Source organism: Meleagris gallopavo, chromosome 8, assembly GCF_905368555.1.
Source record: "Meleagris gallopavo chromosome 8, MGAL_WU_HG_1.1, whole genome shotgun sequence".
NCBI classification, from domain to species: Eukaryota; Metazoa; Chordata; class Aves; order Galliformes; family Phasianidae; genus Meleagris; species Meleagris gallopavo.
In genome coordinates, this window is record NC_139411.1 from 10790780 (window position 1) to 10814963 (window position 24184).

At 53.2% G+C, this 24184-nt stretch overlaps 1 protein-coding gene across 2 annotated transcripts in view; it reads right to left on the reverse strand.

The window, feature by feature from the left end:
• UNC5B (unc-5 netrin receptor B) overlaps positions 1-24184 on the reverse strand; it is a 29123-nt gene that overhangs the window by 2216 nt on the left and 2723 nt on the right. Inside the window, exons 2-13 of one of the 2 annotated variants that reach the window (XM_010714303.3) lie at positions 10039-10260; positions 6785-6928; positions 5025-5128; positions 4291-4471; positions 3813-3980; positions 3467-3631; positions 2860-2892; positions 1941-2135; positions 1098-1487; positions 916-1003; positions 669-837; positions 323-556 (exon numbers count right to left, since the gene is read on the reverse strand). In XM_010714303.3, the coding sequence (XP_010712605.2) occupies positions 323-556; positions 669-837; positions 916-1003; positions 1098-1487; positions 1941-2135; positions 2860-2892; positions 3467-3631; positions 3813-3980; positions 4291-4471; positions 5025-5128; positions 6785-6928; positions 10039-10260 (2093 nt within the window). The remainder of the gene's footprint in view (positions 1-322; positions 557-668; positions 838-915; positions 1004-1097; positions 1488-1940; positions 2136-2859; positions 2893-3466; positions 3632-3812; positions 3981-4290; positions 4472-5024; positions 5129-6784; positions 6929-10038; positions 10261-24184) is intronic. The other variant, XM_085230194.1, reaches the window with a different exon arrangement.

Sequence of the window (24184 nt, forward strand, 5' to 3'; positions counted from 1 at the left end):
AGGCTGGAGCACCTCTCCTATGAAGAAAAGTTGAGGGAGCTGGGCTTGTTCAGTCTGGAGAAAAAAGGTTCCAGGGAGACCTCAATGAAGCCCTTCCAGTACTTGAAAGGCACTTATAAGCAAGGGAAGCAACTATTTATATGGTCTAATAGAGCTGTGGGTGCCCCATCCCTGGAGGTGCCCAAGACCATGGATGTGGCCCTGGGCAGCTCGAGCTGCTGGGGGACAGCCAACCCATGGCAGGAGTTGGAACTCAAGTGACCTCTAAGGTCCCTTTCAGCCTAAGCCTTTCTATGATTCTGTGGCGAGGTCCCTGCAGTACCTTCAGTGCATCTGGCGTGTCCTCCAGGCAGTAGACCTTAAGGCTGTACTCCAGGGAGGTGCAGATGGCAGGGGCAAAGATGGCCAACTGAAGCCTCTTGATTGCCGACCTGGAGTAGGACTCGCCCACAAAAACGTAGGTACCCAGCTGGTCTAGCAGGACGTGGCAGGACTTGGCTTCCAGCTGGCAGTAGCAGGGGGTATTGAGGGTCTCCTCATCCAGGGTCACCACTTCCTACAAGGGAGAGATGGAAACAAAAGCTTAGGGTCAGCCTTTTGCTTGGCGGATGTTGTGTCCCACAGCACTTGGGGTCGTGGCTGGCCGCAGGGCTGGGCTCACACCTTACCTCCCAGTTCCCCTGGTGAGACTGTGTTTTCAGCTGGAAGATCCAGTCCGAGGAGCTGACATCCGCACAGTGAGGAATGGTGAGGACAACAGGGCGGCACAGCAGCAGGCCGGTGGGTCCGCAGGTCACCGCCGGGCTCAGCACCGTCTGCGTGCCCTCGGAGGGCAAGCTGGGGACAGGGGACATCGGTTGGACAGGGAGACCCACAGCCAAGTGACGAATGCAGAGGGCGGGCAGTGTGACTTACAGGCTGCTCTCTGCCTTGTTGATGACCAGGTACATTTCGTAGAACTTTCCCTGCGGGATGGCTCCATGTGGTACCAGCAGGCTCACCCCTAGTGCAGCACACACAGCATTAGGCCCCAAATGAGGGAACAATCCTTTGCTTATCTTACACCCAAACACACTTTTCCCCAGCGTGTGGCTTACCAGTGCCGGGGATGGTTAGCCTTCCCCCCAGGTAGCTGAAAGTCCCACTGGCACTGGTGCCATGTTCCCGAGGCAGACTAAGGAGGTGCTGGGAGCCCTGCTGGGCTTTGCTCCGCATGTTCACAAATTGGCTGCCACTGTCCCCTGGGAAGGTGCCGGCAGCAGGGACTCCCCCCAGCAAATCTGTCCCATCGTGCAGCCCAGGCGAAGAGGAGGTGGTGGAGGAGTTGTAGACCTTGATCTTGAGGTTGGGGAGCGGGTCGAGCAAGGGGGAGTTGGTCATGGGGATCTTGTCGGAGGAGTCCTGCAGGGCGTACATGGGGCCCCGGTACACTCCTGCGTTGGCCGTCAGGTCCGGCTGCATGGAGGGGTGCAGTAACTGGGGGTTGTCTGTGGGAAAAAACAATGAGAATGGAAAACTGCTTCTTAACTGGGGGATGCTCGTGAAAATCCCTCCTCAACCAGCACATGGTGAATGAGCACAGCGCAGGACTACAGCTGCACACACCAACACAGAGCCCTTGGCTTTCATACATCAGCAAGTTCCCCTAAAGCCAGGCTGAAAGTTCACCAGGACCCTGTTCTTTACATTTCTATGACCTGCAGCCAGATTCAACCTTGGCTTCAGCTTGGGGATTAAACTTTTTAACTCAGAAGGTGATGAGGAGCTGGCACTGCTGCCCAGAGAAGCAGTGGGTGCCCATCCCTGGAGGTGTCCAAGGCCATGGATGGGGCCCTGATCTGGTGGAGAGCAACCAGCCCATGGTGGGGGTTGGGGCTGGTTGGATTTTGAGGTACCTTCCAACTCAAACCATTCTATGATGTTCTGATATAATCTCTCACCGTGCCGGGCAGTCTTGAAGTTGACTGGGTGGAAGCCTCCAGTCAGGGCAGCTGATGAGTCTGTGATGTCGGTGTCAAAGTCCCGGCACCTCCTCCGATACACCACCACCCCCACAGCCATGAGGATGACAATGAAGACGAAAATGGCCACCACCAGTCCAGCATACAGGGCTACATCACCTGTGGCCTCCAGCACTGGGAGGGAGGAGAGAAATCATGGTTGAAACATTAGGTTTATTCAGCTTCAGCTCAAAGTCATCAACCCTACTATCCTAACAGATAGCTCTGAGGAGTGAACATTATACCTATGTGCACACCATATATATGTATCCAAGCTAATTCACCTGGAAAGAGCAAGCGTCGTGACATCTATACAGACAGCCCTCAGCATCCCTACCACCCCTTACCCTACCAAAGGGCCTCTTGATCTTTAAATACTTGGCATATCTTGGATAGGGGACAGAGGAAGAAATCTGCCCAGAAAGGAGAGGGATGAACAGGGAAGCTGTGGGCCAGAAGGAAGGATTCACCCCCTCACCCACCAGTGTCAAACTTGGGATGAGTTGATATTAAAAAAATAACTCCGGGGCTCCCAGCTCGAGGAAGGGTGTCCTTGGTTAGAGTGACAATGCTTGGAGCATCTTTGGTGGAGTGACACCAGGCGCATCATGCTCTACCCAAGAACTGCATGCAGCCAGCAGCAAAAGGGGGACAGGAGCAGAGCAAGAAAGCAAAGTCATCATTGTAGCTTCTCAAGCACAGCGTGTGATTTAATGCACATAAGAGTTTCGAGGCAGGTTTTAATTGTTTCCTCTTCCCACCCTGTCCTTCCCTAGCAGACAACGCAGAGCCCTGCCAGGGGTGAAACCAAAGCAATGCAGTGCAAAAGAAATCAAATGGCCATGAAATGAGCACTTACGGTGGCTTTTGGGTTCGCTTAGAACTCTTTTATCTGTTAGGAAAAACAAAGTTAGAAAACAAAAGGTGAAGATGGCATGATGGGGGTGGAATGACACAAAAGGCAGGCACAGCTGGGCAGGGTGTGGGGACACGGGGCAGCTCTGCAGGTGGCTCTGCTGCCACCATGCCTTCATCATTCCCACTGCCAAATTTCCACTGTCCTGGGACACATGCCCCAAACCCCTGATCTAATGCTGGAGCAGGAAGCTTTCAGAGCTGAGAAAGGGGAAATTGGTGTCACACAGCAGTAGGTGGCAGCATTAGCCTTCAGTGAGCCAGCTTGCAGTGCAGCACACATCACTAGTGCTGCTTTTTCCCTATAAACCTCGATGCTAGCTGCTGCTGCTCCAGAGCTCTTGCTGAGCACTGACATGTTCACAGTGGGGCTAAGGAAACCAAGTGGATCACCTCCACTGCCAACAACCAGCATTACTTCAGCACAGACCCCAAACCTAGCACCCTGTCGGACAGCAAGATCCCGCAGCAGCCACCAGAAATCCCCCAAACCTTAGCACCAGCTGACAGCTAGCTCTAGGTCAACATTTCTTTCAGTGCAGCACACTCACTGTGCAGGCAGAGCCCGTCGGTGCAGTTCTTGGAGTCGAGCAGCCCACCGCTGCAATCCTTGCCACCGTTGCGCGGAGCTGGCGCAGAGCACTCGCGGCTGCGCCAGTGGGTGCACTCAGTGCTGCATGCTGACCACTTGCTCCACTCCGTCCATGCGCCATCCACTGCAGGTCACCAAACACAGACACGCTGCTGGAGACACGACTCCCGACAGCAGGAAGGTACCTGCACCCATCTAAGGGTGACCTCCGTGGAGATGCGAACCCCAACCCCGACGGCATCTCCATGAAGAGTGCGAATGGAGCATTCAGCTGGGGTAGGAGAGCAGGTTTGTGACCCACTTACCCGGGCAGAGCGTGGTGCAGGTTATTTTCTGGAAGGGCTGCCCATCGCAGAAGGAGCCTCCATTGAGTGGGGCGGGGTTGGTGCATGTCCGGGTGCGCTTCTGCCAGCCCCGGCCACAGCGGTTGTTGCAAGGAGACCACTCGGACCAGGTGGACCAGCCACCATTCACTGCAGGATGAGACGGCCAGGGGAACAAGTAAGTGATGTGCAAAGCCAGAGCAATGCAGTAACAAGACCCCGTTTTGGCAGCAAAGGCTCAGATGGTCCCACTTCCAACTGGGAATGCTTGCAGATACCCAAACATAGGAACAACCTAATAACATCTCCTAATGAACTGGTAGACATGCCAGTTCTGCAGGCCTTGGTCACTGCCTCACAATGCAATGCCCAGTGCAGTTCCCTCCTACCACTTCCAAGAAGGGCCCACAGTCCCCTCTGCTCGCAGACATGGCCCCTTCCCAAAAGCAAGAACCAGTACCGTAGACAATAACAGCAGCTGTGGTGCTCCGGCGCTTGGCTACGATGTTCTTGGCCATGCAGGTGTAATTAGCAGTGTCCAAGAGCCGGGCCTGCTTGATGATGAGGTTGTGATCGATGGTGATGAGAAAGTTGGTGTCCTGGGTGGGATCAATGACATCCTCATTCCTTAGCCACTCCACCTGGCGAGGGAAAGGGTGGGAAGGGGTAAGGACGTGGGGCAAGATGGTGGTTAAGCCAAAGGGGAACTCGGGCAGGTAGAATATAACACAAGTTTTAGTGGAAACACCCATTCCACATGCTCCCCACTAGGATGGTCTCTAAAGAACACAAAGTTAAGCCAGGATACAACCACCTGAATGCTTGCTGGAATCTCTCCATGCCAGTGGGACGCATGAGCCAAGCAAGACATCTGGACACCCCAGCACTGGCTGACCCCAGGCAGGTTGCTTCACCCCTGAGTGACAAAGCGGGGTGCAGCACCAAATTGCATGGCTGCCCATTAGTTTGTGGGCTGTGCTTAATTAGGTCGTTTGGGATGGGTGTGAGCTGATACCATCATTGGGTGTGGGCACCAGCAAGGGCAAACATCACCAAGGTTGGGATGTTGCGACCATCACCAATGCTCCCAGGTCTAAAGGCTTGGTGGGCATCTGCCACGATGTACTCCATCTCATGGCACTTTTAGGGCTGCCTCAGGGCTGGCTGGGTTCTGGGAGCCCTGTACCCACTCACCTCTGCCTGTGGCACGCCCTCGGGTGGCCGGCACTGCAGCAGCACCTCCTGCTCCAGTGGCACTTCCTTGCCCAGTGGCTCCTGGTCAAAGTTCTTCCGCAGGTCTGGAGGGAGAAAGATAGTGGTTAGCAGTGTGCTGCAGAAACTGGGCACTCCATAAAACCTTGGAGAGAGAGAGCATAACCTCAGCACACACACACAGAGAAGTGCAGAGCAAAATACAATGGGTATATGGTTGGATGAGATGGCCTTAGTGATCCTTCCCAACTTTAATGATTCTGTGATTCAGTGTATCTTGGGAGAATGGGGGCCACAGTGATTTCCCATATTTCAGGGCCACAGGGACGTGGCAGGATGCTGCTCCACAAAAGGAGCAGGAGCACCCATATATCACTAGGTGGTGCTGCAACTCTCTGCTCCAGCACCCAGCCCTCAAAAGCTGGAACACTGTGAATGCAGGAGCTGCCCACCCCGTGCCTTTGCAGGGAACACATGGTGTGGCAAAGCATAGCACAGTGAACCCATGCCTTATCAACACGGGCTGCCAGCATACCCTAAATACAGGCCACGCTGTGCATGAGGCCCATGATGCAATCCTCACTGCAAGGGAGCTCATATTTCCAGCTGTACGTGGCATGGAGATGCTGGGCAGTGTCATGCAGGCTTTGATGCAAACAACCAGGTGTGGAGAAACTGGTAGGGAATGAAGTCCTAACAGCTCGTTAGCAGGAATTTCATGGATAGCATTAGAAAATGATGCTGATTTACAGGATGGCACAAACTGCCAAGACCAGAGATCTCAGGTCACAAGATGCTGGGGATGGGAGAGTAGATGTCTTAAAATGATCTATTTCATTTCATCATTCAAGGCCAGGTTGGATGGGGCCCTGGGCAGCCTGATCTGGTGGGTGGCACCCAGCCCATAGCAGGAGGATTGGAGCTGGGTGGGCTTTAAGGTTCCTTCCAAACCAAGTTCTATGATTCTGTGACCGCTTCTCTGCAAGAAACACCTAACTTCTGGCTGAGAGCTTGTCCCCACTGGGGACAAAAGGGCCTCCTCGGCAGCCAGCCCTTCAGTGGGCAACATTTTCTTTGCTGAGTCCAAATCCTTTGGGGACGTCAGCAATGCAGCTGATTCACCTCCATTTTGGATGACGTGGGATTATTAGCCCTCTAATAGCAAAATCTGTTTACCACTTGGGAAGCCTGGCCATTCTCCCATAGCTTTGCCATATCATTTGCTAAGAGAGCAAATTCAGCCGGGTAACAGCCTGATTAACTCATCCTTAATCAGGCTGACACCCACAAACAGCAGCTTAGAGAAGTGACATATGACAGCAGGGACTCCAGGGACGTGGAGCCGCTGATTCAGGAAAAAGCACAAGGTGCTAACCATCGGGTTATTAAGGATAATAAAGCACTGGGAAGAGCTGAGCAGGCTGCGGAGTGCTGAGGCATTAACCCAGCTGGTGCCACAGCAGGTAAGCACGGTGCCCACACACAGAGCTGTGCCGTGACTGAGAGCAGCATCTTGCAGCCAGGCCTGTGTTGCCCACCTTCAGTCCATCCAAATGTGCAACATGGGATGCAGGGTCACAACCCCAAGGGCTTTGCAATTTGTAAATCAATGGTTTGAACCATTTGGAAACTCCTTATAGTGCCAAAAGAGGAAAAGAAGGTGTGAGAGGCATTTATTTAAGCTCCAAAAGCCACCCGTGACCTCAAAAGGGAACGATGCACCGTGTGCACTGAGCACTTACACGCGATGCGGACGTACGCCCTGCGGCTCTTCGTGGTGCCCGCGGAGCTCCAGGCCACGCACTGGCACCAGTAATCCTCCAAGCCAAAGAGCTCCTCCACCTGCTGCCGGGACACCTCGATCTGCACCTCCCGCACCAGCAGCCCTGTAAGGGACAGACAGACGGTGTCAGACAGGAGGAAGGGATGTGGATGTAGGGTTTGGGGCTGGAGGATGGGGCTATAGGCATCCCACGGGCTGTGGTGGCTTCCATAACGTGATATCCTTCAAGGCTGCGGAATGGATGCGATGATGACACGGGTGACACCAAACAGCCAGGACACGGTCTGCAGGGAGCTGGAAAACCCACATCTGAGGATGTTGAGGTTTCAGCAAGAGTTTGATGCTTATCAGCCAATGGTGATGGGGTCATTGCCAGTGCGAGAGAGGAATGGGACAAGAGGAGAAGTACACACTACAACACTACGCTCCATTTCTTTCAAACCTTCTGTCCCCTCCTGGCTGCTCTGCTGCTTGCCCAGCACATCTATGTCCCCGGATAAAACTCAGAGCTGCTATTTATAAAAGGGGCCTGAGTTCACCACCACACAGAGCCGCATACTCCCCAGCTGTAATTCTGTGAGCCTGCTTCCAGCACTGTGAGGAGCAATTACTGTCTCCCTGCTGCCTTCCTGTGGCATTGCTGACGAACAAGGAAATATTGCTTGTTTCGCCAGCAAGGGAAAAAAAAAAGAAAAAAAAAAAAGCAAAGAACAAAAGGCACTTGGGCCAAGTGCTTCTGAAAAACTGACCTTTGGAGGTCGGCTCTCAAAAGAAGCTGATCTCCAAAGGGATGCCCTGAAACCTCGCATCTTGTCTGCAAGCCCCAGCCAGGTGGGATGGGACACGTGGTGAGGAGCTATGCTGCCTCTATAAGCACTGAGAGCAAAGATGCTCTCCATCCAAAAGTGTAGGATAAGCTTACGAACCACAGAGTGCCTATTTAACTGGCTTACACGCAGCAAGACATGGCTGCTTTTATGGACGGTCCCTATTCATCTGGCTGAATTATCCTCTCCGACTTGGCCTATTTTTGCTTTCTTCCACATGAGATGCTTTGCATCCGATGCAGTCACAGCTCTACAGAGCTAGACACATCATCTTAAAAGTTCATTCTCTTTAGAAGTCTCTTTTCTAGGTTTTTAACTGAGGGCACCTGAGAGTTGCAGACACCTGGCAGCACTCACCCATTGCATCATGGCCACCTCCCTCTGTGCCCTTCGCAGCAGCATCCCTCAACAACAGCAGGCACTGCACATGCAGATCTTCAACAACCTGTTTTGGTTCCAGCTCCAAGGCAGATATTTCCAAGCCTGAATATTTTTTACATGCACGACATCACCTCCACGCTGTAGTTATTGCCAGGTTTGCACTGAGAGCAGCAATATAATTTTTGAAGTCTGCATGAAGGATGCGCGTGGTTTCCTCCCCAAAACTGCTCACATGCTGGCCCAGAGCTACACCATGGAGAAAAGCCAATGGCAAATGAGCCCCTAGAATTTCCCTATAAGAAATAGGCAAGCTCACACTGCATTGAAAGCCTTCTGCCATCTCAAGGCTGGATTCTCCAGCTTTGCTCACCCATGTTCTTCCCCTTAGCACCTGCATCTTTGCCTTTACCCAGTTGGACGCTAAAAATAAACAGCCCCTCAGTCACTGGTGGGCACCAATTTGCCCTAGAGCAGCTTGTCCTCACACCCTCAGCCTCACCACCCTCGTGGTCCTGTGGGGCTTGCAGCGCCCTTAGAGGCACCTTCCCATGATGGGAGGGTGAATGGGGAGAAGGCAGCAAGCCCCAGGCTCCTGCCAGCCCATGCTTGCTCAATATCCCCGCTGATAGCTCTGCTCCTAATTAAATAAACTAGCCTTCCTGTGTGCTTTCGATCATCCTTCCAAAGGTGGAGCAGTGCAGCACGGCTTTATCGAGCCGGAACTGGAAGCACAGAGAGGCTCATGAAACTCAACGTGGTGAGAGCAAGCCCCACACTTGGGATGGAATGGGATCTGCTCGGTGACCAGGCATGGAGCTGGCTGAGATATGGTGAATAGCCAGGGAAGATGGGGAAGATGCTGAGGGACTCACTGAAACATGTGCAACACACCTTCTTCTTTCCTCTCTGTTTCAGATCTGTCCGCCGAGGCACAGGAGAGCTCAGCTCTCTTCGCACCCTACCAGTTTTCATTACCCATTAAATATCTAAACATTACATATCTAATCCTTCTGTGAGTCTGACTAAGCTGCCAGCCTTTACCATACCCAGTGGCAATGAGGATTGCCTACGTATTGATGAGGCATTTTGTAGGAAAGCATTTCCTTCCCAGAAGCACTAAACACATTGACGCTGCAACCTGCCAAAGGGTAATTGTGCACGTGACCCAGCTTTATTTGGAATGGCCTCACAACCCCACTTCACTAAAAGCAACCCTCCAAGCTCTTTGATCCCTCCTCTCCCGCCCGTAGTCACGTTTGCTGCCAGCTTGTGAAATCCTTCTCACTTGGTTTTATCTTGCAAGGGATGGGGTTAATAAACTGATAAGGAAGCCCCATGGATTTATCAAACGATGCAATAGCAAGTTGTGGGATTATTCCCATTTCTGAATATGCTGCTGGGCTTCCACCACACTTTCTAGAATGGAAATTTTGTGGGCGCTCGTTTTCCATCAACTTTTCTCCACGGGCCATCTCCCATCTTGGTCAGTGGGACCCCGCTGACAGCACACAGCCACAACAAACAGGAGCCCTCCATCCCATGGCCTGGCTATTTATCACCTCTCCAACAAGCTGGCCAACTCCTCAGAGCTCTTCCTGTAGCTGGGGTTTGGAAGACCTGTTCCAAGACTCAACTGGTCAATAAATTGCTTCTCTATGGGGTTCAGCTAAAGTATGTGCTGGGGCCCATCTCATTCATGGGCTTGGAGGGACGCTCCTCTTTCACTTGTGGTATGGAATGGGAGAAAAGTTGTGCACAGAGTGAGGAGGTGGAAAACACATCAAAGTGGTTTCAGGAGGCTGCAGCCACCTGGGAATGACAAAATTAATCAGGAAGAGACCAGTTGGAGGAAAATAGCCTGCAGCACGGACACATAATGGGAGAAAGAAACCTGGAAAGGAGCAAAGACTGGGAAGGTCTCCATGTTGGCATGCTATGCTCTAACATAAGTGTGGTAGAGAAACGCTTGGAAAAAATAAAGGGGATGGGCAAAGGATGTGCTCACCTGTGACCTCATCTAGGCTCTCAGTGGTGACGTGGTCGTTCTGGTTTACCCACTCCCCGTTGCACTTGAAGTAGATTTGAGTGGCAGGGTTGGCCCTACAGACCAGCTCCACAGGCTTGTTCTTGACGATGTAGGCATCCTGCGGCTCCCGCAAGAAGTGGGGCAGCGTCTCTGCCGGCGCCGACGGGAAGGAGTCGGGCAGCACCTCGCTGTACTCCAGCCCTGCAAGGACAGAGAGTGGCCATCAGCTCCCACCTACCCAGTCCCACCGCTAGTCCGTGTCCTTTGATCCTCAATGCCACGCACCGCCATGTGCTAACAAACAGCACCAGCCCAGAGCAACGCCGCCAGAGAGGAGGAGGAGCAGAGGACCTGGGAAGCCGGGTGAAGTGTGAGAGAGGGAGGAGGAGAAAAACCCGACACGCTGAGGAAATGAGATGGCCAAGCTGCCTCACAAGCAAAAATCAGTGAGTGAGAAAAAAACAAACAAAAAAAAAACAACCAACCAAAAAAAAAAACAAAAAAAAAACCAACACACGGGGTTAGTCGTTTAAAATCCATTTAGGAAAATTGACTTTCCATTTCCATTTAACACAGCACTGGGGAGAGCAGTAGGACATTTGTCATAATCCATTAACTGCTCTTTTGGAAACAATGAATTAAACTCCGGGCTAATTCCTCTCTCTTCGGCTCTCCCCCACCTCTCTGGCCATTTCATCCCCGAGTCCATTTATGGGCTGTGATTTTCTCAGTGCCCCATCTTGCATGGGACACAGAGCAACGTGTGCACAGCACTAGAGCAGCAAACATCACGTCTCTCTTTTTTCTAAAGCTCCATTTTGCATCCGCTGAGCTGTTCCATTTTTTTTTAACTGCCTTGATGCCATAAACCTAAATTTCTTGGCAAAGGGGACTGGTAGAAGATAATCCAGTGAGCTGGCAAGAGAGGCAGCCAACAACACTTAACTCAAGGGCTGGTGTGAAACCTCTCTGCCATCCTGCAGCACGTGTGCAGGGCTGGGTAACTGGGGTTGCACACAGAGCATCCTCCCCAGACCACTACAGTGATGCTCTCATCACCAAACCATGTCCCTCAGCACCATATCCACACATCCCTTAGACACCCCCTGGGATGAGGACTCCACCACCACGTGGCATAGCTCATTCCAATGGTTCTCTGAAGATGGGGGGCTCTCTGTGGCCTGATTCATAATGGGCTTGCTTTCTATTTTGCACCAACAAACAAGGGAGGCTATTTCTCCACTTGTCTTGATGCTTTCTCCCTCTCAGAAGCGTACCATTTATGCTCCAATGGCCCCAAAGACCTGCAAAGAGGCAGCTCGCATGGCAGGGATTTACAACATTGCAACCAGACAAGCCATAAAACTCCCAGCAGCGACAAACTAATAAATATTTTAGAGTGCTCTCCACTGGCTGTAATCACAATCCCTCCGGCAGACGTCTGCAGGGGTTCCCACCTGAGGATGCGGACGCAGGCACTTGTTGCTGATCCAGTCTTAGTGGGTAAAAGCAGAATGAGGGCGTCATGTGGTATTTCCCAAAGGCATATTGGCTTGAAAGTTTTCCAGAAACTGGTACCCACTGGCAGATTTGAGCACCTGCACTACTCTGGTCACACTGAAGAACCAAAAGGGGTTTGCGGCAGGAGAGGGAAAGGCCCAAACCCTGATGCCAAGTGCAGTAGGAGCATTGAGATGGAAAGGGAGGAGGGGAATGGGCACCAACTCCTCTCCAGCCTCCTCTCCCCGATCCCCTCATGGCACGTTTTAATCCCACGGGTTTGAGCCGGATTATCTGCAGCATCTGCTCCCCGGGGAGTCCCCTGCAGATGTTTGCAGCCAGTGCTGTCAGCTGGAGAGAAGACCGATGGCCAGAGCAGCAGCATCCCGCTCAGTGAGCCACGGCACTCCACCTCAGCCCCCTCCCCATTACCCCAAGTGCACAGCACAGGGCATGGAGAGATCAGAAAGCACTTGCCCAGCTCCAGCACACCTCCACAGAACAGTGCTAAAATCCTCCCTCCTGCAACTGTTATCCTTGCAAATATTTGTGAGATTACAGGAGCATTAGTGGCAGCAAAGCCTGGTGCCCATCACCCTGGACTGCCCATAGGAGGCAGGGACCGTGGCGCAGGAATTAAGTGCCAGAGAATCAGGTGCCTGATTGATAGGAACATCGGAGGGCCTCCAGGCATCACTCTCCCACAGCTGTCCATCCCCCAGGATGCCCCAAGGACAAAACGTGCACCATGGCTGCAGGTGCCCCACCCCAAGCTGAGCACCAAATCCCCACTGGGGCTGATGCAAACCAGCATGAGTGCAGGCAAGAGAGCCAGGGGACACAGCAAGCTGCCACCATGTCCCACAAGGGATGTGCTGCCTTCCTGAGCTTGCAATCTACTGATGCAAAGCTCCAAGCTCATTAACTCATCAGTACAGCACATTAACCTTTTCCTCATTGGGACAGAATCACAGAATCACAAAGTTAGAAAAACCCTCTCAGCACACCCAGCCCAATCCTACCTGCCCACTGAGCCAGTGCCACATCTCTCTGGCTCTGGAACACCTCCAGGTGACTCCATCACCTCCATGCTCTGAGCTCCTGCACTGTGGCCACAGCCCCAGGACAGAGGACAGGCTGACAGGGACATCTTGTCGGCTCCCTAGACCATCCGGCTCCCCACAGCAGGCAAATGTTGTAATTAGAGAGCGTGCGGTAATGAGGGGGTGCTCCCAGCCAACCCTAATTATACCCTTCGAGAAAATAAGTAGATTCCTCTCCCAGCAAAATTAAAAGCCTGCAGACGGACGCCCGCACCGTGCACCTTTATTACACAGAGGCTGGGAGTGGAAAGGAAAACAGAGAAAGCAAAGTGTGTGCTGAGAAATGGGTGGGACAGAGGAGCCGGGGTGTTTTGCATGCAAAAAAACTCCACATTTCTCCAACCCTAAACCACTCTTTCTTGTTGCAAAATCCCTCGGCCACATCTTGGTGCAGGGCATCATCCCGTGCAGCTGCAGCCCCGTATGCCACTGCCCCCACTGAGGGTCTGCAGGCACCCAGACGGCAAAGGCAGTGCCCCAAGCCGGGAGTGGGCAGCGCCGTGGTGTTCACAGCACACTGAGCCCAAGCATTTACAGAGCCGCCACACTTCTGTTTATCTTTCTGATCGTGATAATCGCAGGAAGAGCATGCCAAGGAGGTCCCCCACGGCCCTGACCGGCTCATTTCTCACCAGACAGCCACGTGCCTCGCTCTGCCCCACTCTACCCAAGCAAAGGAGAACAGGAGGAGGAATTACGGTGCAAATCCCCGTTATACGCTATTGTGCTCGGTGCCTTTGTGCTGCTTTATGCATTTCCTTCAGGGAAGCGATGATGTTTGAAAACTATCGCAAGATTCCATCTAGCTCTGGTTCTCATTACGGGCCCAGGCACCACTCTTTGTGCTATTTTAATTCCATTGTTGCGTTCCCCTTGTATCGCTTGTTCTGTTTACCGAGCCGCGGCGCTATTTTTAATGGATATAATAACTACGCGGACTTCATTTATTTGCTTTGGCTCCTAAAAGAAAGAACGCCAGCAGCAGACAATGCGGCAACGCGCCGTGTGTTCACACGGATGGCACGCACCGCGCTCCCGGTGGGAAAAGAACAATAACTTCTGCAAGAAAAGAGAGAGGGGGAAAGAAAACAGGGAGTAAACAGGGACTTATTGCCACTGTGGGCCCAAAAGAATCATAAACCGTCGTTCAAGTTGTGCTAAATCGGCACAGGATGAAATCGCAGAATCAAAGAATGGCCTGGGTTGAAAAGGACCACAATGACCATCTAGTTTCAACCCTCTGCCATGTGCAGGGTCGCCATCCACTAGATCACCGGGCCTTGAATGCCTCCAGGGATGGGGCATCCACAACCTCCTTGGGCAACCTGTTCCAGTGTGTCACCACCCTCTGTGTGAAAGACTTCCTCCTAATATCTAACCTAAACCTCCCCTGCCTTAGTTTAAAACCATTCCCCCTTGTCCTATCACTTTCCAAATCCTTCCTTAGAACAACACACATGACAACAGTGGGTCTCCTTTTGGGGAGAGTGGTTTCTCAATGCCAATGGCAACACCCGGGATGGGGTGTTCCTCCTGAGGGAGACCAATGTCCATCCCATAGGTATGGAGAATCCTGACACCCAGATAGGAAAGGGGGATGGCACGAGCCCTCCCCAGAACCCTGGGAAGCCAAAGAAGCATCCTGGAAGGCTGCTCCCTCTGCACCAGGCTACTGGTGAGAAGACACCTGATGCTAAAAAGAAAGGGGAAAAAAAAGCTAGTTGAGTGTCCCAAATTAACTAGAAATTAACCCGGAGGAGCAGCATCGCAGTGGTGGCTGGAGAAGAGCACTTTATTAAATGGTCTTTAAAGTTGCCCTTAATCTTTCAGATTTGTTGCTATGATCAAGAAAAGCATACGTGGAGGATGGGAATACTGCGCTGCTGTTCTTTCTCTGCCCTTTCCCTCCCTTCTCATTTGGCTGTGATAATACGGGACAAACAGAAGGGAAAAGGGGGGAGGGAGAGACGGGGATAGAAAAAGATTGAAGAAAAAAAAAAATGAAATAATCCCTGATGTTGGCAAGGAAAAAGCTATTGACATTTGGGACAAAACCACTGGGGTGTTCAGAGCCACGGGACCCAGAGCCAGCGCAGCTCTTTTCTTCCTTTCTCACCGCTGCCAATTTCCACCTTTTGACTGTTTTCTCATCCCTGACTCACAAGTGGAAGCTTTCTGCACAAAGCCAGCCCTCACTGCCCTTCCACCTTTTCTTCTCCCCGTTCCCACAGTGCCGCGTTCCCCTTTCCTCCCTTTGTCCTGCCCCCTGCTGAGACCCAACCTGGTCCCAGCTCCCATAGCCCCCGACAGAGGTGACCCCAAAGGGGCCTGAGAGAGACACTGTGCATGGAAAAAGGAGGAAAACCAAACTTGAAGCACTGTACCCCCTGACCTTACCCCCTTCTGCTCTCAGTCCCCATGCAGAAGCATTTCCATCACGATGGTGATGTGCTGATGGCTGGACTAGATGACCTTAGTGGTCTTTTCCAGCCTTAATGATTCTATGATTTGTGCTAATTGCTCTAAGTATGGCACTGCTGCAGGTGACTGCAGGCACCTCACGGCACCTGGCTCCAACTCGCTGTCAGCACCAATAAATCATCGCCCTGGGCACTGAGCATGGGGTGCTAGCAACGGTGGGATCCCAGGGCAATGTGTTCACACATGGCCCTGCTTGGTGCTAATTGGGAGCGTGGAGTTAGAGTTGGGACACAGGAATGGAGGGGATGGAATGACTGAGGAGATGGAGGATAGGTGCTGCTGCTGTAATGCACTACAGGGGGACGTTGTAGACACAAAGCACAGGGAGATGCCCACGATCCCCCGCTCCAAGCAGCTTTACTGCAGCCTTCAGGATAAGCTCCGGGCACCCAGCGTCCCCAGGCTGCCTCGGCTGAGGGGCTTAGCCTCAGAAACCCTCACCCTCAGAAAGCCCCACGGGTCTAACCTGGGCCTGGCTAACCCCACCCATGCACCATGCATTGCTGCCCAATGCTACAGTTCAGGAATTGCGCTGGACCCCAGCAGCTAATTGCACAAAAAGTGCTCACAGCAAACAGCAAGCACGTTGCTCCTGAGGAGCTCCAAACCTCCTGTGCCATTTAATGCCTGCCAGGCTTTGAGGTTCGGTTCTTGGGGGGCTCTCAGAGTGCCCTATAAACACGGCAGGTGGTGGGAAGCACTGCTCCCGTTCCAGGAAAGCTCCTGCTGGCTGAAGGGACCCATTATGGCAGCAGCTTGTCCATCCAGCCTGATACATAAATTACTAATGCAAATTAATGGGTAATTGCAACCCTTTCGTCCTAAATATTTTAATTATTTAACAGGCAATTAAGAGAGGAAAAGAGGAAAAAAAGGGGCTTCACCCCACAGAGGCAGAGAGAAAAAATGAAGTGAGACCAGGAACAGGCACATGTGCACAGGTGCTGCCCCTCCAGAGCCACTGGGACAGGCACCATCAGTGCAACGAGCTTCCTACCCTCAGCAGCAGCACAGCCCGTGGAGATCAGTGACATCGAGCCAAAAAACCATGATTTTTTCCTCCTCCCACCTCCAGCTCAAAGCAGCCGGGATATATTCCCACCCCGAGCACCAGAGGGGGGCAAGAAGGAAAACATCCCTCGAGAGAAGACGTCATGTGGGAAAAAGTCACCGTAACAAAGCAATGCGTGCCCAGGGACAGCACAGGGGGCAGGGAGACGCGGCCAGACAATAGTGAATAGCCTGCAGATTACATCCTGAACTCGCAGCCTCCTGGGAGCGGGGTTATAAAAACCCTTTTTATTTTGTTTGTAGTCCAAAACAAACAAGTACATAAAAAGCCGAATGCGGAGGAGCCAGACAGGAAGTGAGTATAACATCTGGGAAACATCTGGCCTGGCTGCCCCGCACACCAAGCCCAGCGTGGTACCTGCACACGTTTCCATCCAGCACCGTGCCCAGCCCTGCCTCCCTATCCCAAAAGGGCACTCCTGGAGGCAGCTACACTGCAAGATGTCCCAAGCACTGCACGATGCCCCAGTGCAGGATGCCCTGAGCACAGCAGGACACCGAGCATTGCAGGATGCCCTGAGTGTTGCAAGATGCCCCACTGTGAGGCTTTGAGTATTGCAGGTCACACTGAGCATTAGAAGATGTCCCAATACAGGATGCCCTGAGCACCGTAGGACACCTTGAGTATTGAGAGATGCCCCATAGTGGAGCTGTAAGCACTGCAGGGCACCGCAAGCATTGCAGAATGCCCAGGTGCAGGATGCCCTGAGCACTGCAGAACACACAGAGCTGGAGCTATTCTCTTATTTCTGTTTCCTACCCTCTGTTCCCAACCTCCTTCACACAGGCCCCGCAGCAAGGCACCCCGGGGGCAATTAATGGGAAGAGCCCATTCATTCCCCAGCTGCAGCCTGAGCAGCCCCACATCTTGGAGCCCAGCACTAGCTTCTCCACTTCTCTTAGCAAGTGTCTCAGTGTGGCTTTGGGGGTGGGAGGAAGTTAATGGAAGGCAAAGCTGATTACAAAGAACAATGCAATGACTCAATCTGTTTCTTCCCTACCTCCATTGTACCAAAGCTCCTACATTTAGGAAGGGTTCAAGCTGGTGCCTCCATGCACAATGGAATCATCTCTCCAAAGGAAGTGGGGAGGGTCCTGTGGACTCTGGAGCAAGACTGGACAAAACCCACAGATACAATCCCACGGAAGGGCCAGATGGTCCCACAGGGCCTTGGAACCTTCCATTCCTCACCCTTTTCCTCCCTCCCTCTGCAACCGCTTTGGGGATTACCAACAAGAAGGCCATCATTGAGGCACACCAAACTCATGCTGCCCATGCTGCTGTCTGTGTCAATGGGGCTCCAGCAAATGGGACCCCACAGCCCCATGAGGCGTGGTGCCCATGCCCCAGTCCAGAGCCCCATTTACGACCCGGCTGTGGGAGCGCTGACAGCTTAACGAGCTCTCTGCTTCCCAAGTGGTGCCTCTGTATTTACGGCCTGAGAAGGCGAGATGGGAGCTGGCAGCCCATCATCCAGCTATCTGCTCCTGCTGCCGTCCTGCCCACATCCCGGCGGTTCCAGGAAGCCATAAAAAACGATTGTTTCTCAGCTCCCTCCACCTCCCCCCCCTCGCTTTCTCTCTCTGTTCTAAAAACAAGAAACACCTCTATTTACTTATTTATTTTTGTGGTGGCGGTCATTTCTTTTTTGCGCTCACCCCAAGGAAAAGCATCAACTAATTGATACAGGAAACTTGGGAGCAATCACACCGATGTGCTGTAGGGCACCCAGTGATGAGGTCCCACCCAGCCCTGTTCCCTTGGTGCCTAGGAGAGGAGCAGGAGGCCAGCAGCTGCCCCAGAGTGAGCATTAGTGCTGCTGGGAAATGCCTCTTGGCTGCAGCAGCATTCCAGCCATCAGCACCATGCACACCGGGGCGTCCTCCTCTGCCTCTCAGTTCTAAAGATGTGCAATGCAAAGGCTGGTGGGGAGCATGCCACATCCGTCGGTGCAATGCACGGGATGACATGCAATGCCCTGGTATGCAATGCACGGGGAGACGTGCAGCGCCAAGATGAAAGGGGTGACATGCAATGCCAAGGTATGCAACACCTAAGGGGATTCGCAATGCCAAAATGCATAGAGCACAAGGGGTCACATGCAATACCAAGTTTGCAATGGACAAGGGGACATACAATGGCAAATGTACAAAGCACAAGGGGTCACATGCAATGCCAAGACTCGCAAAGTTCCAGACGCACGTGCGTGGAGCAGAAGTGACAACCTCCATGCTCTGCGTTTCTTCCGGACAAACAGGCAAGGAGGTGGGGGGGAACAACTGCCAAGAGATGAGCTCAAACCCTTCTGGTCTTGCCCTCCCTAGGGTTTGGATGCAAATGCAGAGCGAGGGCCCCGGGGCTGGGGGCCGTGCCCCTCCGCTGCCTTTCATTACAGCTGCGGCTGGAGCTGCCGGAGCTGGACGTTCTGGTAAAGCCGGTCAGGAGAAGAAAATCATAATAAAAACGAAAGAAAAAAAAAAATAGAAGAAGAATTAAGAAAAACCAACACCCTTTCAACGTTCTTGGTTTCCCCCGGTGCGGTGGGGCAGGGGAGAAGCAGGACGGGGCAGCAGGAGCTCCTCTCTCTTCCGCCCCTCTTTATCTGTGCCCGGGGCTCCCCCGGCGCCTGCTGATAATCAGAAGAGCATTTGAAACCCCGGCGCCAGACAGGATCCTTATCTCGAGGAATGCGGGATGGGGGCTGCTCCTGCGACAGCTCTGGGACGGGAGGGAGGGGGAAGAGGGGGAAAGAAAGACCCCCCGCTTTGCACTCAGCGCCCCGACGGCACGGCCGCACGGGAAGCCCAGCCGCATCCACGCGAAGCGGGCAGTGCCGCCGCCCCCCAAGCCTCGAGGGCTGCGCATATTGTCAGGAGAGAGGGATTTAAAGCACACGGCGAGGGGCTGACGGAGCTCAGAAACCGCCGACGCCCCAAACAGTGCGGTTGGTGCCGGGTAGTGCCACTGCAGGTACCAGCTCGCCTAATTAGCCGGCAGAAGAAAGGGCTTCGTTTCAAACAAAGCTCTTATTTTATTTATTTGCTGACAGTAGCAGCGCAATCCCCTCCGGCGCGCTGTGAAAGCAAACACGCTGTCCTCAAAACAAACCGCCGGGGGCTTTCGGGTTGTATCCTTCCCCCAGCGCTCCTCTGCTCTCGTCTTTGGGAAGGGAAAACGAGAGAGCTAACAGCCCGCGGCTCCCACGAGCGTCACGCAGGTGGCAGAGCCGGCTCCTCACCTCCCTGCTCCTCCTCTGGGTGCTCCCACACTCCTACGCAGTGCCCTCCCCATCGGGGCTCCGCGCACCCCATCTGTTCCCCCGCAGACACCCCGTGCCATAGGTTGGTGCTGGGCACACCGAAGGGACCGACCGCGGCCATCCCTGCCCTTAAAGATGCATCCAGAAGAACATTGGGAGGGGAAAAAAACCCCATCCCTAGGAGCAGGGAGAGAGTCGAGGGCCGCCGTGATTTTATTTAGTATCTTTATTTATCGAAGCGCTTTAAATAGATATGGATTGACTCTCTCAGCTCTGGTTATTACAGCTTGAAAGGGGAGCCGGAGGCACTTTGATTAATGAACACCAGAATGCTCCTGGGGATGCTCGGCATCCAGAGCCACTCGGTGCCCTGCATCTCCCTCCTGGTGAGGGCACATGGATGGCATAAGCCCCCACCACATAAGGGTCTGCACACCATTGCTAGCATTTGGGACAAGGGTTGCTCCAGAAGTGCCACATCCAGAGTGGTGGCCCGTCTGGGGACACCCCAGTGCCCCAAAGATGACAACTGGCTTTCCAAGCTCTGCATCGCCGCCCCTCACACCTCTCCCCAAATGCCACTGCAAACTGACTGCATTTCTTTCTAAATCAGCACTGGAGGAATTCAGTTATTCCACAAACAAGGCCTGATTCCTCCTTCTGAAGAGAAGAACAACCCTGCCCAGCTTTCACTGATATTCCGTCAGAAACACTCTGGGTTTCTCATTCTACTTCACGAGTGTGGAAATGCAGCTCCTGCCCAAACTGGGCAGCACAGCAGCCATGGGTGAAGACTTCGACCAAAACAAAACACAAAAAGTTTTCTTTTCACCAGTGCTTCTCCATTGCTTTGTTTAACTTTTCCATCCTAGATTATTGAGCTTTTCCCTCCCTGTCTGCACAAACAAGGAGTGTGAGCTCACCACCGGGCTGTGACCAAAACCTCCAGCATGGGTCAGTGCAGCCAGGAGTGATCTCAGCTGCGAAGCATCACGAGGGGCAGCCGCATTCTCAGCAGCCCCAAAATAGATTTATACATATATTTTGAGCTAGAAGCGATGCCATCTCTCTGCATGCGTTTTCTCCAGAATAAGCTGGAGGAATGCATGTTTCGCTTTCCCAAATCCCAGGTCTCATTCTGATCACCTTTCTGAGAAGAGGATGAAGATGCTCTTCATCCCATAGCCTCGAGACCACACAGTTCCCACAAATGCCTCCTCAATTCCATTTGTTGTGATATGGAGGTTCAGATAGGATATTAGGAAACACTTCTCCTCTGAAGGAGCAGTGATGCAGTGGCACAGGATGTCGAGGGAGGTGGGGGAGTCACCATCTCTAGAGGTGGTGCAGAGCAGTGGAGACGTGGCACTGAGGGATGTGGGCAGTGGGGGTGGGCTGGGTGAGCTGAGAGGCTTTTCCAACCTCATGGTTCTGCGATTTTTCCTTTGGACTAAGCAAGCCCACCCCAGCACACTGTATGGCCTCACCACAGAGCATCTCCCACCCCACACACACACACGCGATAGGAAGCTCATCTTTCCCTTTCCTCCCATCTCTTCCTTGGCCACACAGAGGCTCACTGCTGTGGAGCCACTTAGCGTTCATTAGCAAAGGACCATTTCCTTTTGCAATAATTACAGGCTACCAGCCAACGCACATCCTCTGCCATGACCCCGAGCCATCCTTCAGCTCCTCACCTTGCTCACAGCTTTCCCAAACTACCTACCAGCTCTCTGCTCTGCATGACTGCATAATGGCCACAGCTATTGCAGCACCTGTATTCATAAACAAGCCAACCCCACGTGGTCCCACGGCAGCAGAATGTGAGCCGCTTTCCTATAGATTCCCAGAACAAAATGCTCACACCCACGTGCTGTTTGTGGTCCCCAGTGTAGGTGGCGAGTGTGATGCTGCCAGTTTATATTTCATCTTTCAGTAGGATATTAATAGATCCTTCTCCCTTCACGGGCCGACCAGCTCGCCTGGATAAAAACTTCAGTGCTAATTTCCTAATCAGGCAGCACTTAATTGCGAGACGTCTACTTGGGAGCTGAAGCGGGGGAGGGCTGCAGACACAAACAGCACCAAAAAATCTGGATTCCTTGAGGAAGTGAGGCTAAAAAAAGAATTCTTCCCCCCTCAAAAAAAAAAAGAAAACAAAAAAAAACAACCAACAACAACAACAAAAAAAAACACCAACAAAAACAAGCCAGACAGAGAGAAAAATAAATACTTGGTGGTTTGGTTTTTGCTATCTTAGGCATAGGAGCTTGGGCCATGAGGATGCTGTATCCATTTGTTGGGGTTGAAGCACTGGCTCCCCACTGCCATCCCATCCTGCACAGTGGTCCCCGGGGGCTGAGCAGATGGTTCCCAAGCTGACAGGTTGCACACAGCTCTGGAGAGTGCCAGGGGTTGTCTCCATGCCTTCAGTGGGTGGAAAGGGAGAGCCCCCCCCCCCCCCCCCCCCAGTCAAAAGGGTTCACTGCTTGCCCCATCAGTTTAGATCCTTCCTAAGGGCACTTTCAGTGAGTTCCCAGAGCCAGCATTGGAGGAGGCTGAGTTCTGGCAGAAAAGCATGATGGAAATTAAAGCCTTTTGGTCAAAACCTTGATATTTTCAGCAAAGCGGAGGATTTGGGGTTGCAATTTCCCTGCTAAGATTGGTGCTTTTACTGCCCAGCTCCCACAGCAAGCAGCCCTTGGTGAGGCAGGAATCCAGCAGGAGCTTAGGTGAGTTTTTTCCATAGGATTTCAGTTGGGAGCTGCTGTAGTGACCCCTTTTCCTCCCACTGATATGGGGAGGGGACAGCTGGACCCTTCCTTCCTCCACCCCCAGCAATGTGCAGAGCTACAAAAGCAGTGCAACCTGGAGGATCTCCCTTCCAGCTCCAGCACTGCTGGTTCCTAGGAGCCTTGGTCCCACAGCCCATCTGGAGGTTCTCTGGGTCCCTCCCCATGCCCTCTTGCACCAAACTGGGCTGTAGGACCCGAGCTGTGCGACGCTGACTTCTTTTATTCCCTGCTGCTTTTAGGCGTGCAATCTGACCCTCGCAGAGACATATGTTTTGCATTCTCTCCTCTAGGCTCTCCCCAGCCCGAGCCCTTCCCCAAAACTCCATCTCACTCCCAAGCCCTGTGCCAGCAGGGACAAGCAGAGCAGCCAGTCCCGTGGCCATCACCCAGAAGATGCTCCAAGGGTGGGCGTCAGGGGCAAGTGACCTGCTTGCAAAAATAATACATCTTCTGTCTATTTTCTGGGGTCACCGACACTACCCAATGCCCGACCACCAGTCCCCAGATCTGTGTGGCCACGCGTGGGACTCCCCAGCAGGCAGGACCGGCCCCAGCACGCCCCGCTCCCGCTGCTTTTGCTGCAGACTCCGAGGAACCTGCCCAATTCCCCCCGCTTTGCATAACCAGTTTATCCCAGCGTTTGTTTGAAAAACCCGTGTTAGTCACCGCTCAGAGAGAAGCAGCCCAGCCCTGCTTCCAGCTTCGGAGCTTGCTTTTCCAGCTTTGGGCTGAGCCAGCCGTGGTTTTTTTTTTATGCTGTTGTATAAATGCTAGGGCCTGAAATCTGCACCTCTGTACCTTGCTGTATACACATCCGCTGTGACCGCTGCCCTAAGCTGCAACGTTGCAACACGGCCACCCGGTGCCCAGGGAGGGATGGAGGACACAGCTGAGACACTCTAAGCCTGGTGCTGGGTCCTGAGGCCATCACAGCACCGAGCACAGCCCTCAGTGCTCAGGAATCTTCCGTGCACGCAACAAAACAAAAGGCTTTCCAGCTTGCTTTGCTCAAAAAGGAGAAAGTTCCCCAGCAATACTCCAGCACAGGAGCAACATGGCAGCATCCAGGAGCACGTCTCCATAGGGGATTGCTGCTCCTTCACTCCGTTTGAATGCGTTTTTCTCCCAATGGGAGAAACACATGGGGAAGGGAGAAACCCTGTGCCCTTTGAACACAGCTGCAGGAGGCACCCTCGGGCTGCTTGGCCCCGGAGAAGGGCTGTGCTGTTACGGATGGGACGGAGGCTGTGGGGTAGATATGCTCACATCAGCAAACCTGGAAAAGCATCGCTGCTGGAGGCCACACAACACCCAAACGCAGCCCAGGCGTGACCCTTCCCCTCTTTAAACCTGTCCCGAGGAGCTGCCTGCTCCCACCTTCTGCCCCTGGAAAGCTCCCGCACCACACAGGCCTTTCATCACCACCCACAGCACCTGCTGGGAGCATGCACACCCCAGCCCAGGACACCCACCCAGGTGCCCCCAACACAGGTGTGTTTGCTCTCTTCATCACCCATAAAGGCCAAGGTCACTACCCAAAGCCCATTGGAAACCCTCAAGGACTTTGCCTCTCCTCCCGCGGTGGCCGCTGCCCCACAAAGGCAGCCCAGCGCAGGTTTAGTGAATGTTCAATGTCACTAAATGGGATTTTCCACACTTTCTCAAAGGGAAACAATCCCTCGGCTTTGGACTTGGGAAGAAGGGGAATGGGGTGAGGAGGGGTGGCCACACCAGCAGAACTCCTGCTAGCACAGGAGATGCCATGAGCTGACTTCGTGTCCGGGTGGGGGAGAGTTTGGTAGGGATCAGGAGGATGCTTGCAAGCAGGAGGGCAGCCAAGCCCACTTCCCTCCCCCTCCCAGCCTGAAAACTGGGGCAGTCCCCATTCCTTACACCACAGCAGGAGCCACAGCAC